General features: G+C 34.9%; 2 protein-coding genes and 2 long non-coding RNA genes across 9 annotated transcripts in view; 2 read left to right on the forward strand and 2 right to left on the reverse strand.

Annotated features, from left to right (window-relative positions):
* Positions 1-7,518, forward strand: LOC143903898 (U2 snRNP-associated SURP motif-containing protein). Of its 4 annotated transcripts, none has more exons than XM_077417949.1 (20): positions 1-301; positions 418-456; positions 546-662; positions 747-843; positions 914-1,228; positions 1,662-1,726; positions 1,855-2,020; positions 2,213-2,376; positions 2,960-3,019; positions 3,501-3,544; positions 3,693-3,797; positions 3,870-4,097; positions 4,269-4,511; positions 4,616-4,802; positions 4,875-5,061; positions 5,183-5,316; positions 5,402-5,490; positions 5,581-5,740; positions 5,821-5,978; positions 7,340-7,518. In XM_077417949.1, exons 1-20 carry the CDS (start codon positions 275-277, stop codon positions 7,374-7,376), a joined length of 2,622 nt encoding a protein of 873 aa, XP_077274075.1. In that variant the 5' UTR covers positions 1-274; the 3' UTR covers positions 7,377-7,518. The 4 variants fall into 4 exon arrangements, with proteins under 4 accessions (XP_077274075.1, XP_077274073.1, XP_077274072.1 ...); XM_077417947.1 differs by lacking the exon at positions 7,340-7,518 and adding an exon at positions 6,252-7,171 and having other exon boundaries at positions 4-301; positions 413-456; XM_077417946.1 differs by lacking the exon at positions 7,340-7,518 and adding an exon at positions 6,252-7,171 and having other exon boundaries at positions 4-301.
* LOC143903917 (uncharacterized) lies at positions 1,877-2,327 on the reverse strand. Its single transcript, XR_013258829.1, has 2 exons — positions 2,194-2,327; positions 1,877-2,100 (listed from the first exon to the last, which is right to left on the reverse strand). It is a non-coding gene; the product is annotated as an uncharacterized LOC143903917 (long non-coding RNA).
* LOC143903900 (uncharacterized) lies at positions 7,242-12,284 on the reverse strand. Of its 3 annotated transcripts, none has more exons than XM_077417958.1 (8): positions 12,064-12,284; positions 10,376-10,573; positions 9,767-10,249; positions 9,375-9,691; positions 9,147-9,237; positions 8,798-8,872; positions 8,200-8,493; positions 7,242-8,095 (listed from the first exon to the last, which is right to left on the reverse strand). In XM_077417958.1, exons 1-8 carry the CDS (start codon positions 12,113-12,115, stop codon positions 7,698-7,700), a joined length of 1,908 nt encoding a protein of 635 aa, XP_077274084.1. In that variant the 5' UTR covers positions 12,116-12,284; the 3' UTR covers positions 7,242-7,697. The 3 variants fall into 3 exon arrangements, with proteins under 3 accessions (XP_077274084.1, XP_077274085.1, XP_077274086.1); XM_077417959.1 differs by having other exon boundaries at positions 8,200-8,256; positions 12,064-12,283; XM_077417960.1 differs by lacking the exon at positions 8,200-8,493 and having other exon boundaries at positions 12,064-12,283.
* LOC143903918 (uncharacterized) overlaps positions 10,580-15,488 on the forward strand; it is a 10,168-nt gene continuing 5,259 nt past the window's right edge. Inside the window, exon 1 of the long non-coding RNA XR_013258830.1 lies at positions 10,580-11,894. This is a non-coding gene — a long non-coding RNA (uncharacterized LOC143903918). The remainder of the gene's footprint in view (positions 11,895-15,488) is intronic.

Here is a 15,488-nt window from a genome sequence, read left to right on the forward strand (position 1 = left end):
AGACTCCTGTAAAAAGAGACACAGAAGAGACGTTACTGATTTATTATTTTTTCGTGTATGTGTAAAGAGTGCACAATTGTCCGATTGTCCGAGATATCGTGACGGAGTTTTACGTTTTTTTTTTCTTACAAATTGATCGCTATCGCAAGAGTTCAATCGCCGAATATATGTGCTATATTCCATCCAATTAATTTCTCAATGATTTGGAATTTTATTAGTGTCTATTGTTCAACGCTATATATACACACATTTCGTTGAATGGAGTCCCAATTTTATGACGGATATTTATAACGTTTCATTCGTATGTAACATTTGCCTTTGTGAATTTATTTGTATAGCGCCGATCAAACTTGTGCCGATAACTTATGTAATTTTCTTCTTCTCTTTCCGTTTTTTCCCTTCTTTTTCCTAGGTTAGATCATTTCCTTACAAATGGCGGATAAGGCTATGATGAAGGTATCGCTTTACACGTTGGGACCGTAACACGCGTTTAACACGCGTACTTGTGTATTCTATTCTGATCTTGTAATTATCTGTATTTACAGCAAATCGCGGAACAAAAGCTCAAGGCCTTTTCCATCGGTACAATGGGTAAACGACCACTGAGTAAAAAGGAATTGGAAGAACAACGAAAGAAGGAGCAGGAGCAAGCTGCAGCTCAAGTAAATAACCAGCCTCCTCTTTATTTACCGGTTATTGTACATTTGTACATAATTTTTTATTTATATTTTAAACGTTACGCGCAGGCGTTCGAAGAATTTGTAGCGACCTTTCAAGAGACACCCAGTAAAACGACTAGTAAGGTTTGGGTCAAGGCGGGAACGTATGACGCAGGAAGAAGGCGTGAGTATAGAATTTATGGACGTTTAAATTACACTTTTTATATAAATTATTAATTCTATTCTTTTTACAGAGGAGGACACGAGAGAAAAAGGAAAACTTTATAAGCCACAGTCAAAAATCTCGGAACTGGTCGATAACAGATCGTCAGCTGAACAAGCTCAAGAATATGCTAGATTACTTGGAACAAACGAACGAAAACTAGATAGGCTAGGCAAAAAGAAGAAGGAAGGTGAGAAGAAGAAGAGTAACCTCGAATTATTCAAAGAGGAGTTGAAGATGATTCAAGAGGAACGTGAGGAGAGACACAAGTATAAGGGTGTGGTGAAAACTGTAATATCTACGCAATCTGAAGATCCCATGTTAGCCGCTCTAAAATGTGTAGAAGGTATGTATACGGGTAGACGCGCACGCGCGTGTTTACACACACACTCACACGCACACGCTGGTGCATGCATCCACGCGCGTTTACACACTAGCATATATCAAACAATACATCCATCAAATCACTTAATAACTTGATGTACACGGTTCATTTAATTATTGTATAAAATTGGCTTTGTAAAAAAATATGGCAATATATCTTTATTGCTATAGTATTTATATAGTATTTATCGCTGTAGCATGCTTATAACTTTAGTAGGTAGTAGATCCTCATTTCCAGATCCGCGAAAGGCTAATCTGCATAACTTCATTGATGATCCCCGTCTCTTAGCCCTGATATACGAGGGTAACCTTTTGTCCTTCCTACATCTTTTTCCTCTTACCACCTTTATCCGTCTCGTAATTACAGCATATGTTGAAGGGTTTTTATTTTACAGATGGTTCATTTGACAATGGTGATCCAAATACCACAAACTTGTACTTGGGAAATTTAAATCCAAAGGTAAAATATTATTTTATCACACTATATAGTATCAGTTTGTATGTAACGTTATGGCCGTTTTGCACAAACCGATGTATCGCAATGCACAATCGATAATACTCTCCTACCTTCTTCTTTTGTCCTTACAGATCACAGAACAGCAATTAATGGAAATATTCGGCAAGTTTGGTCCTTTGGCTAGTATAAAAATAATGTGGCCGCGTAGCGACGAAGAGAAAGCCAGGCAAAGAAATTGTGGTTTTGTTGCATTCATGAGTCGTAAGGACGGGGAGCGTGCATTGAAAAATCTTAATGGTGAGAATATAACAAGAGTATTTTGAAAAAATTTATACAATCTATTCTCATTCTTTTTTGTGTTTCGCTCACTTATTTATCTGTAAATTATTTTTAATATATTTATTATATTTGTGACTATATAATATAATTTACAACCGATTTATACAATAAAAATATTAAAAACGTGTTACCTGTAATATGGCGATGTAGGTCGTGATATAATGCAGTACGAGATGAAATTAGGCTGGGGGAAAAGTGTACCAATTCCACCTTACCCTATCTATATTCCACCTGCTTTGATGGAGATCACACAGCCACCACCTCCATCTGGTCTTCCGTTTAATGCTCAGCCACACCGACGCGACAGACACAAGGTACACGAAATGAACCATTTGAAGAGCGCAATTAATAAACTGCTCAACTATATATCTAAACAATATTGTTTTCTTCTTACTTAATATTACCCTCGCGAATAATTACAGTCTGAATATTTATTAATCATTTGCACACTTTTCACATGTGTTGATCATTATGGTAGGAGTACAAAAAGGCATCTTTTGTTAGAAATAGCTAGCATTTAAGATTTCACCAACATTTGATACACGTATCTTATTGAATAAATCTTGGTAAACTATTTATATTTTTCGTTTAATTATCGATTCAGCATTTTCAGGTTAAATTAATCTTATTAGCATGACAGTATATTTCTTATTACATATATATTTAATAAACTGATTTTATAATGATAAAATAAAACACGAAATATATATATATATATATATATATATATATATATATAAAAGATTATCGCGTAAGGAACATAATAATACATGGTTTACTTTTTCCATGTGGTTGATAAAATAATATTTCATAACAATTTAACATTTAAATTGTCATAAACTCTTTTGTTAATTTAACGTTGGAATGGTATAACCCATTTTTGAAACATAATCTCAGATACCACGTATCCGCAACCTCCAGAGCGCGGACCCGCAGGAAAAGGAAAACTTTGAAAAGGTAAAAATATTCCTTTATGAACCATTCAACGTTAATAGCTTGAATTAGAATGTGAATCCTGTTCCTTTATTCACACTCGTGTGCGTCCACACGCACGCACGCACACACGCGCACACACACACACACACACACACACACACACACACACACACACACACACACACAAATAAAAGAACTTGAAAACGGTAATATTTTCTTTAAAATTGAAATTGGTAAGTTTTTTACGACAGATGCGAACTTTTTATATGTTTAATTAAAGACATTGTTGATAAAGTAAAAACGAGTATTTTTATCTTTAATTTATAGTGTAGAATATATTATACTATGAATTATCTTTGTTAATTATGTAAAATAACAATTCTAATTATGTTTACGAATTACGTTGTGGTAATTTATTGGTGACCACACATTTGTACCTTTTGGCATTTGGATTGGGACGTCCTGTCATCTATCGTTGTTGCACTATGATCTGGACTATAAGGTTTTGCAGAATGCTGTTGTCAAAGTGGTTATACCAACAGAAAGGTATTTGTTGATTTTAATATCATAATGACAAATCTGTAAGTATGTAACTGTGAAGAATATTTATGCTTCTGTTGAGAATGAAATATTTTGTGTCAATAGGGATTGACACAAAATACAAATGCATACTTAATCGAGTCGTGCGTTATAGGAATTTAGTCATGTTAATACATAGAATGGTGGAATTTGTAATTCGAGAAGGACCAATGTTTGAAGCGATGATTATGAACAGAGAATTGAATAATCCAATGTTCAGGTATATATCTTATTACGTATGACACGCGTACTTTTGTCATAACTGAACTAACAGAAACATTTTTAATTTCAGATTTCTATTTGAAAATTATTCTCCCGCGCATACTTATTACCGCTGGAAACTATATTCCATTCTACAAGGGGATGTGCAGAAAGAATGGCACACGGAAGATTTTAGAATGTTTAAAGGTGGAAGTGTATGGAGACCACCACCGATTAATCCTTGGACACAAGGCATGCCAGACGAATTAATAGAAATGGAAGAAAGGCAAGAACCCAGGAGAGGTAGTCTCTCAAATAGGTAAGAGCAAAGAATAGTATGAAATTATTCATCGAGATAAGATACATCAAAACTGAACTAAATTGCTCATTAAGTTTTACCTCACACTATATGATTTATATATATATATATGATATATAATATAATATTATACTATATTAATTTTTTGAAAAATGTTTTATTTTTTTATAGTCAGCGAGATCGTTTAGAAGATTTATTGCGAAACATATCTCCTGAAAGAATAAAAGTTGCAGAAGCAATGGTGTTTTGTATAGAGCATGCGGAAGCAGCAGAGGAGATTTGTGATTGTATTTCAGAGTCATTATCAATACTGCAAACTCCTGTGAATAAAAAAATTGCAAGATTGTATTTGATATCTGACATATTACATAACTGCGGAGTCAAAGTGACTAATGCCACTATTTATAGGAAGGCGTAAGTGATATATATATACATACGCGCGCGCGCGCGTGTGTGTGTTTAATATTATATGCACGCGTGCGTATATAATATTAATTTCATATTCATTTATTTTACAGATTTGAGACGCGCCTTTTGGATATTTTTAACGAAGTTCACCAAGCGTACAAGCAGTTTGACAGTAGATTAAAAGCAGAAGGATTCAAAGTCCGCGTTATGCGAATGTTCAGAGCGTGGGAAGATTGGGCAGTGTATCCAAGAGATTTTCTGGTCAAGTTACAGAATACTTTCCTAGGACTTGTTTTGGTAAATTCTCAATTTACAGTAATAATATTTTATAGATTCAACCTTATGATATAATTCTAATTTCCTTTTGAGATGGACGAACCTGAACCTGAGAATGATGAAGATATCGATGGTGCACCATTGTCCGATGTTGATGGCGATGGTGCTGAAGATTTGGATGGAGTACCGCTTGATGGTGCAGCCTTGTTGAAAGGTGCCATGAAACATGGTCTCACACCTCAAACAACTTCAAATTACGACGATATTGACGGAGTGCCCAGTACATATGCGTTCCTAATAAACATATTGATATATATAGTTATATAATAATATATAAATAAATAACAATCCTTTATATATATATTTACACGTGTGTATATATATGTATATATTTGCCGCAGTGGATGAAGATATCGATGGCGTTCCAATGGATGATGACGATAGCGCAAACGCGCGAAATAGGGATGACGAAAAGAAATCGGCAATGCCAGCTGGATTCGTTCCGTCACGATGGGAAACCGTCGATCCTGATCAGGTTTCGAAATATTTTCATCTCAGTAAACTAAGCAATTGATATTTTCTCGCTCATATCATGTTTACATACAATTTTCAATCGTCAGGTCGAGGCGCAAGCAATGACCACCAGCAAATGGGAAGAATTAGGTCAAAATGAAGATTCCAATTCTCAAGATACTAGTATGGATTCTAGGTACAATTTTTGTGTGACAATTGTTAATGCTGTCTTTCCGTAGTATTTTATATGTGCGTTAAAATATGTTCGTAAAAATTACTTTAACAGTGGTAGAGATTACAATGAAGAAAGGCGAAACAGATTACGTGAGATTGAGGTAAAAATCATGCAGTATCAAGATGAATTGGAAAGCGGTAGAAGAACGTTGAAGTCTGGTATGACGATACAGGCACAAGTGGAACATTATAGGAAGAAACTTATAAGAAAGGTAAGAGAAACATAATTTTTTTACTCATTCCGGCATAATTATATCACATACACGCGTATATAAAATAAAAATTTCTATAGAGCGAGAGAGAAATGAAGGATATAAAAAGCGAAGAACGAGATGATGAGAAACGGAGGGAGAAGAAACGAAGCCGAAGTACGACACCGGAATCTCCTAGTCATACTTACAGAGATCGAAGACGGTCGTCAAGTCCGTCGGCAAAAATTACAAGATATAGGTAAAGACTGTCTCAGATTTGTATATACGTTTGTTTCTCTATCCGTATCATATCTGGTGTCTAACAGTACTAACGATACAAATTGAAATATTATTTAATCTAGAGATTCTAGAGATATTCTATGACGCAAATTTTTTAACTGATTTTTAATTGGCAATTCCGTATAGCCTGCATGTAATTTAACAAAAGCATACTATTAAATTTTTACGTCGATATTATTTGTCAAGTAATTGCGCGTCGCGTTATTTATTTGTACTCGTAATATATTTTTAGATCACGCAGTAGATCGCCGCGCTGCAAGCGCAGATCAAGATCTCCGTATAAAAAACGCGTACCAGTTACCCCGTCCCCTCCTCGTATTCGACGTACGCCATCGCCTTCCTTTTCTTCAGGCAGAGGATCACGCAGATCGCCCACTAATGAGCGTTGTGACAGAAAAAGGCGCAGATCACCCTCTTTGTCGCCCCCGCCGCCTCCACGTACTTCCTCTAAACATAGAGCTTGTAGTCCGCCATCTCCTCCTCCTCCACGTAAACACAGACATAAACATAAATATTGAATCACGATACGCCACGAATTACCTTTTCCGCAGGACGCTATTTTTTTAGACATTATTTTTTAGATCTCACATTTATTGTCTTACGATGTGTCACAGTTTGTAGATATGCATTGATATGACACCAAAAAGGTGAAGATGTTAACACATTTCGACGACTGATTCTGCTCGATACAAATAATTCGCCTCTATTTCAAAAAAAAAATATAAGTTAAATTCCTCACTACTTTATTATTTCAATATAAAATTATTATAATTTACATTGTAAAATATATTTTATGCTGAGTGGCAAGACAGTTAAAACGGCGCGCGTTACATGCAGTTCTGAAGAAAGCATGACATAACGTATAGGGTATTTTATCGATTATCGAAACTAACGCGCATCGCATGTGATGATTTATCATCTTTTAAATACACACAGTGAAGACGAAAAGAGAGAGTGTATATATTAATTATAAAACATGAAGATAGAAAATGGTCTTCTTTAAGTTTTTGCCAAGATTATGACTTCTTTATCTTAAATGCTGAAAATATTTCAGAAAGGAATAAAATAATCTTATATGTATCAAAAATATTATTGTTTTCTTGCATTGTGTGAACATTTCGAATAAATCATTTTATATATTTAAAAAAAAAACATCATTTGACACATCTGTCTTTTAACCTTTTTATAAGATAGGAATATATTAATTAATAACTAGGCGTCCTGTGTTATATATATCGTTATACTTTACTTCATCATATTTGTCTTTGAATAAGTTTTGTGATATATTTTATAAAGAATATCTATTCTTTACTTTTCTAGAGTCAACTTGACTTGGACGTATACTACATCAATGTGAGATGACGTATACACCTTGTGAGATGATGATTAATTCCTTTTATTTCTAAGTAGAACATAGAACCTCGCGATTCACTCATCCTTGTAATAGTCTAATATCTTTGATAAAAATCATTTTTGTGTGTGTATATATATATACACACGTACATACATATATATATACATACGTACATTTTAATTAATTCTCACATTTTCAATTTCAATTATTTATAACTAGTAATGTTTAATCTACTGACGCGATGACAGTAAAATACTTTATAGAATCATAATACATATAAAGTTCTGTTATAAAAAAATCATGCTGTTGATCATTAATAATTTGTTATTTACGTTTCTCTTTTGGCATCTTATGTTTCTCTTTCTCTTCTTCCTCCTCCTCCTCCTCCTGCTCTTCCTCCTCTTCCTCTTCCTCCCCCTCCTCCTCTTCCTCTTCAACTTCGCTATCTTGCGGGGTAGGTAATTTTCCATATTTTGCATCAAGTTTAGCTATTAATTCTAAATCGTCAACATTTTCGATTTCCTCCTCCTCCTCCTCATCAACTTCTTCTTCTTCTCCAGTTTCTTGTTCATCTTCATCTTTCATCCTTATCTGTTCTCCATCGTACTCTTCTATCCCGGAAATACGTTCGCCTTCTGATGTTTCTAATTCATAATCTTCTTCCTCTTCTTCTTCTTCTTCCTCAGATGATATCTTAGATTGGTCATGTCTAATATTGATTTCTATAATAAAAAATGCAAATATAAATCAATTCGTTGTATAATTTTTCAACAAGAGATTCAAGAAAACACACATGGGGAAAGACAATATAATATTAACACCGCACCTTCTTCTTTAGTTGTGCTTTGAACTGACCATCTTTCTGTTACTTGTGCTGCTTCATCTTGTGGAATTAATTTCGTTAAGTCAGTTAAAGGAATATTTTCTTCTTGCAACTTATTATATTTGGATCTTAAATCTTCATAATTTTTCACTTGTACTTGTAGAGGTGTTTTACTTTCAACGTTCTCAATAGACTTAATTACTTGCTTAAGGTGAGGAGGTGAAATTATTGTATCACGTCTTGATAAATCAGGTATGTCGGTTATGTCATGCGAAGAACGAAAAGTACCAATATCAACTAAAAAATTGATCGATATTGCATGTTATAAATATGTCGTTGTTATATAATATAGTCGTTTATTAATTCTCAGTTTGTTCTTTAAGCGCGTCAAATATGCCTTAATTTAATTATAATAAATTAGTTCTCATAAAAAAACTTACTTACCTGTAAAATTTCAATTTAATCTTTTTAATTATGATAATGTTACAATTATTCCAACTTATAATTCACATCTGATATAAACTCTTTCTTTTTAATATATCCTATAGTTATAACTATAAGAAATGTGCTGACATAAAATAGTGAGTAATGAAAAATTTACCGTTATTCCATCGTCTAACGAGAACAAAATGTGCAGCGACAACAAGTGCAACACCAACCCCGAACTTCACAGCCACTGCAACCACCATATGTTATTTCTGATTGCTACCCTTTTTATTATAAAAAAATACCGTGATTAATACAAAGCAAATATATATTTTAATATTTTATTCATATATATTTTATATATAGTACTGGTGCCTATTATATTCTTGGATTATATATTATTTGAAATTAAATGAAATAAGAGCATGGAGGAGCACGCATATATAATATATCTATATCTATATTTATGTAATTATTCAAAAGTATCGCTAATGTGTATTTTGTTATAGATTATGATTCCTTACCACTGGTAGGTTCTTCTTCAACTTCTTCTTCTTCTTCGGATTCACTATCCGCATCATTTAAATTCTCTTCTTCAACCTCTTCACCTTCTATCTGATAAAAAGGCATTAATGACAAAAAAAATATCATTAATATAAATAAAATAATCATTGTCGAAAGATAATCAAATAAACAGTTACAAATGGAATGATATGTAAAAATAATAGAGATAACGAGATGTATATATGTACCTCTTCTAGAGGTTCAGCACTATTATCGTCAATCTCATTAACGCCAGGTATGCTTGGGAATTCCTCAGAAACATAATTATTCTTCTCTTCTGCAGAGTCGTCAACTGTCTCTGTACTAAATTCATCAAGCTCCATATCAGGGTGATCCATCATACTATTTTCCCTGTCTAAATCTTCGTTCTCATTTGTTTCGTCAACTTCTTCCAATATGCCAGTAGCATAGAGTTCTCGTTGTACATTATCGTCACTATCATTTCCTTCGTCAATTTCTTCAGAACGATATTCATCTTCCTTTTGTTCCCTTTTATTTTGATCCTCTGAAAATATCATTTTAATAGACAAAACGAAACATGTTTAAAATATTTTTATAACATATCGCACAATTCACGTACCATCTACTGTCTTTTCAATTTTTATGTTATCCTTTTCCGCTTTCTCTTTGTCTTTTGCTTGTTCTCTCTCCTCTTTCTCTTCTTCTTGTCGTTCTTCCTCTATCTCTTCCTCATCCCCCTCTTCTTCTTCCTCCTCTTCCTCCTCCTCCTCCTCCTCCTCCTCTTCCTCCTCCTCCTCCTCTTTTGTTTCTTCTTCGTCGCCAATTTCCTCTGTATTTTCTTCTATACTGTCATCTAATTCTTTTTCAACTTTTGTCGATTTTTCTTTGTCGTAGCCCACTTTTACTTTCTCTTCTTCTCCTCCTTCTTCTTCTTCCTCTTCCTCTTCCTCCTCTTCCTCCTCCTCCTCTTCCTCCTTTGCTTCTTCGCTTACCTCCAGCTTTTCTTCTGGCTCGTACGATGCATCGCCATGATTGGATGGCGATTCATCTATCCAGCCTTCAAATATACTTGCCCAACGTGACGATGTTATCGGCGTATCAACTTAAAAAGTATAAAATGTATCATAAGACATATACTTTTAGCACAAGTCTTTTCTTAAGTTTAGTTGAGTTATAATTATTGTATACTGTGTGTGTGTGTGTATCAAAAAATAATTTTTTTATTTACCATCTGTAGTCCCTCTATGTTCAAAAATTATTATGCCAATTAATCCTGCGAGAACAGCCAATAAAACGAAAAATATAATTCGTGCACACCAATGTCCACCCGTGCTGCTCTCTTTATAAATATGAATGGTAATATTTTCGGCAGAAGTATCAGTTGGGCTGATCAAAGTAGGTAGTGGGGTACCAGTATCTTCATCATCTAAATGTAATAAATTAAAGAGCGTTTGAAATCAGGATACGAGAGGATAAGAAGCGAAAATATTTTCGAAATTTGTTTAGAATTAAGAGGATGAGTGGAAGAATAAGAGGGAGAGAGGGAGGGAGATTTTATATTATATCCGTACCGTTGAATATTCCCTGTATCGCGGGGGAAATAAATAGGAAAAATAGATGATACTAGATGTACATAGCATCCAAATTTAAATAGAAGATTTACGTATAAAGAGCAAGTATAGCTTTTTATATTCAGTTACTTGGATACATTCAAAGTTTAAATAAGTTGATTAATATATGAGTAAAAGTCTAAAAATGTAATATTAAAAATCACAGATACATTAAGTATATGTTATTGCAATTGTTCCGGTTAATATAATTAATCCTAGATTTCTTGATGAAAGCGTAAAACGATGAGCATCGTGAAATATCTGAGAGAGATGCACGATAATGCGCATATAAGAATAAGCAGAACAGAATTCAAAGATAGTTGAACAAGAGATGCTTTTAGGCTGGATAATACAGTTTAATCTATTTTTAAAAGCTAAAGATAGAGATAGGTTGGCTCGGGAGCTACTAAAATCCACATTTTGTAATTTGAATGGCTTTGCCAAACTTTCTAGGGTCGACCGAGACTTAGTATATATATACGCATCAAGAACTACACCAATGACGACAAAACCAATAATTAGACTAATCTCCTGCAACACACATCAACTATAACGAGGCTATAGTTAATAATCGTCATCCCGTTAATCGTCATAGCGTGAAATATTTTCAAGTGCCCTCTGCTCTTGGCCCCTCATCAGCCCCCTAGATTGCAAACACGCACAAAACGATTTTCTTTTTATAGGTAATTCGATTCTAATAATATAAAACTGCATTATGCGGCCGTGATTGTGCCATGATATCGCGCGGCGGGGCTTTCCGCCTTGGCCCACGCGCCGCGCCGCGCCGTTTTGTTCCAATTTAATGCATGTCCGTAAATATGACGACGACGACGTACGATCGTCGAGTTTGCGGGCGCGAAATCACGACCGAGATATTGCGCGTATAACGTATAACGGGGTGTCGCGCATTTCGAGCAATTTTGCGCGTACGCGAGAAACGTAAAGAGCGGAGAGAGAGCGTATAATTATAAGCGCAATATCGATCGATCGAGATCGAGATTCCGAGACATTCGCGAGACTCCGATCGAATTGTTTTCAAAAGTCGAGCTATTATAGGCGCGCGGATGCAAGAAACGAAAGGATTTATAACGATCGAGATAATTAAGCGTCACACACGCCGAGCAGCGGGGAGCGATAGTAGGTATATAATATATATATAGTCGATAGTAGGGATTTCACACGGGGATAAAAATAAAGGAAACAAACGTCGCGCTAAAAATATCGTATGACCGTGGGAGTCGTGTTACGAAAGTGCGGTATGTCACGCGCGCCCGCTCATCTCTCGCTCTCCGCCCATTTTATTTACCTTTCTTACGTCGTTTTTCCTTCCGTTTCCTCGGCTGCACATCGCCAGACATTTTTCGACGAGCGAACGCTTTCTCGTCGAGTATCGTCGCGATCGTCCCGAAGAATTTGAATTTTCAAACGATCACCGCACACCACTCCCACCACTCTACAAAAATTTGTTTCGCGAGACGCGGATGGTAGATCGCGGATCGCGGCGCATTCGGCACTAGGCGCTACCGACCACCGACTTACCGAGCGCGAAACTTCCTATATTCCATGTCACTAGAATAACTAACGCGTCTCTCGCGAGTCGCGCGTGCCGTACCCTGCCACCTATCGCGCGACAGGGAAAGTTACTGAAACTTGGACTCACGGCCCGGTTTCACCAACGTGATTTAAGGGGATGCTAAAGCTAAGGCCAAACTTCCTCGACGTCGGTAATGTCAACTCTGTCAACTAAAAGCAAAGGCCGAACTGATATTGGAGACCTCGCGTGGTGACAACGCGAAACTCCGGTTTCAGTGTTACCAACTAATTTCAGGTTCTATGAAGTGGTGTATGTCCGTACACGTACACACACCACTGAATTGCTCACACGGACGCACGGTGGAGAGACATATGCTATAGACGCGGCAACGTTGCCGGCGTTGCCGCGTCTTGGATTCTTTAGCAATACGGCCTGAACCTGAAAATGCTTTCTGGCCGTCCGCGTAGCAGAAGGCAGTAACGTATCAAGGCTGATAAGCATCCGTTTTTTATAAATTACATATATTCTTATGCACACATGCGTATATATATATAATATCTATCTAATTATTATGTGTATGTTTATAATTGTTTGATGACAAATAATAACAGTAGCACAATTGGGAATGTGAATTAGTATACATAGTATATATTGACGCGGGTACTTATTAGACTTGGCAATTTACTGCATCTCTTGCACCTTAAATAATTTTTTTCTTGTAATGTAAATGAATGATGTAAAACTATTTCAAAGGATCTATCGATCCATTGAATCCATTCTTGATGGAATAAAACAATAACTTCTATAACACAAATGCAATAAATATTAAATTTATATAGTATTGATTTATATAACTAATTTTATTATGTCTTTATATATATATATAGAAAAATATACACTCAGTCTTAGCATCAGAGTAGAGGGTAACGCAGCTGATGAACAGTATACATAACAAATTGAATAAAAATCTGAATTATTATAACATAATGATATTAATAATTAAGATTTTTATTCAGTTTATTGTTAATTATCTATAACTGCATAACGTGTGCAGTAAAGCGGCTGTTTTAACGCGAGCGATATGTTTCGTCGACGGATGATTAGCTAATTATGATTGTATACAGAATAATGGATATTTTCGTAAAGTATCGTTGCCTCGCGAATAAAGTCGAAGGACCGTCGAGAAGAGGAAGCTCGCGGTGCTTTCATTTCCCTTCCGAGTGCGCTTTTCAATCTTTTATCCGTTTTTTGCCCTCGTCTTCGTTTCCATTGTTAGTATGCGACAGCCGTTACTGCACTCCATGAAGAGTATCATTGCTTTGTCGAATAATACATAAGCAAAAGAGATGTTTTTCCTTGTGCTTAGAAATCCAAACAGATTTGATTTCGAGAATCATAAAGAAATTGTATTGTGTTACTTTCTTTCCATCGCGGCGAGTACCTAATCGTTTTTGTACATTTATAGTTTACAAGTATACAACAGAGTACTTGAAAAGAAAGAACAAAGGTGATTGTCGCGTTTTTTTTTTCACAGAGGCGGGCAAACGTGTAACTGTGTTCACGTTGCCCGACTAAATCAAACTCAAAATGCTACTAAGTATTTAGTTTTTATCCATCGGGACTTTAGGGTGCCGCGAATGCTGATATCAAGAATAATTATGATTTATCTTAGTGGAGTACGTACATCTTTTCGGCTTAGAAACGAAGACGATGACGATCAAACGAACGCTTCCGTTCTTGTCCCAAAATTGTTTTCGTTTTCTCTTGTAGCGAACGTTTCGAGGAATTTGCTTACGACGGTTCGTTAGCGGTAATTAACGATTATACGGAGCCGTCATATTTTCCACAACGCGTCGGGAAAAAATTGAATGGTTTCTATATGTATTCAGAGAATGTTGATTCATCATATTATTCTTTCAAACTTGCTTTCTCCTTTTAAAAATTTACACCAAGAAAAACTTTTGTTACATATTACTTTATTTTGATTTTTTTTTACATTTTTATTTTTTAAAAAAGAAACGGAAAACCGTAGAAGAAAATTATTAAACTTATCTTTATCGTGTTGGAAATTCATTCAATTTTATCGCTACGTTGTCTCAACTTCTCTTGTTAAAAACAAAAACTAATTTATAGCTTTATGATTTACATATAATTGTTAAATTTCAGTTTTGTCAGATGCGATTTGTGCGAGCTTATTTCGTGGAGCAAATATTTTGTTGCGTTTTGGAGAAAGTGTTCATCATCATCCGATCATTAGCGAAGCGACGCGAATCCATTTATATTCGATCACGAGGGACTATGCGCAAATTTTCGCATTATTTGCGATTTTATAACTTTATTGACAAATATAAGATCTAAGATCTTTCGCATAACTGATTTACGATTAACTTGCGCTTTATTGAGGCTCAGATGTCCACCCGTCTGTATCACGTAAAAAAAATTGGCAAAAAAATTAAAATGAATTCTTCTTTTAGAAAATTTTTCCCGGGGTGACCTTAAATTTCTCTTTGGAAATTTCACCCGGGGGGAAAAAAAAAAACTTGTCGCTTTTTTTTAATTTTTTTTTTTTTTCCCCAAAATACATTTTCGTTTTTTAATTTTTATTTTTTTGTGCAATGCCCCTAATTTTATTTATTTTTGTTTTTTAAAATTTTTTTTAAAAAAAATATTTTTGGCAACTACCCTTTTTTTTTTTTTTGAAAAAAATCGTCGGACCGGGGCAACTCCCCCCAAACGTGCTTTTCTGTTTTTTTAAATATTAAAAAAATTTTTCGGTTAAGAGATTTTTAAATTCTTTAAAAAAAAAAAAAAAATCCCCTTTTCCCCTTTTTTTTTTTAAAAAATTCGTAGAGACCCAAAATTTTTAAATTTTTAGGTGTGGGGGGGAAAGGGGACGCTATTATTTGCTATTTGTTATTTTATCCTTTTTTTACACCTCATAAAGCGATAAAGAAAAATTTTGATGAATACCCCCTTATCCCCCCTTTCCCGAACACAGCCTTTGGGGGTTTTAAATTGACTTTCGTTTTTTTTCCCGCGTGAAAAACTAGCTGGATCTTTTTCCCCTTCTCAAAAAAACCCCCCCTTTTTTTTCCGAAAAAATTTTTTTTCCCCTTAAATATAAAGGAAAGAATAAGCATATAGGGATAAGTAACAAAATTTTTGTACGAAAAAGGGGGGGTTCTACCGTTTGTATA

The sequence above is a fragment of the Temnothorax americanus genome, unplaced genomic scaffold (genome assembly GCF_048541705.1).
Source record: "Temnothorax americanus isolate GAGA-0224 unplaced genomic scaffold, ASM4854170v1 Scaffold5, whole genome shotgun sequence".
Taxonomy (NCBI): domain Eukaryota; kingdom Metazoa; phylum Arthropoda; class Insecta; order Hymenoptera; family Formicidae; genus Temnothorax; species Temnothorax americanus.

What these genes read in the sequence shown, in the direction of transcription:
- LOC143903898 (XM_077417946.1), top strand. Translation starts at nt 275, where the DNA reads ATGACGGATATTTATAACGTTTCATTC. An exon ending in GTATGACGCAGGAAGAAGGC is followed by an intron (nt 844 to 913) that starts GTGAGTATAGAA and finishes TTCTTTTTACAG; the next exon opens with AGGAGGACACGAGAGAAAAA. An exon ending in GCAAAAATTACAAGATATAG is followed by an intron (nt 5,979 to 6,251) that starts GTAAAGACTGTC and finishes ATATATTTTTAG; the next exon opens with ATCACGCAGTAGATCGCCGC.
- LOC143903900 (XM_077417958.1), bottom strand. Translation starts at nt 12,115, where the DNA reads ATGTCTGGCGATGTGCAGCCGAGGAAACGGAAGGAAAAACGACGTAAG. An exon ending in GGAAAAACGACGTAAGAAAG is followed by an intron (nt 10,574 to 12,063) that starts GTAAATAAAATG and finishes TATTACATTTAG; the next exon opens with ATGATGAAGATACTGGTACC. An exon ending in CGTTAGACGATGGAATAACG is followed by an intron (nt 8,494 to 8,797) that starts GTAAATTTTTCA and finishes TCAATTTTTTAG; the next exon opens with TTGATATTGGTACTTTTCGT.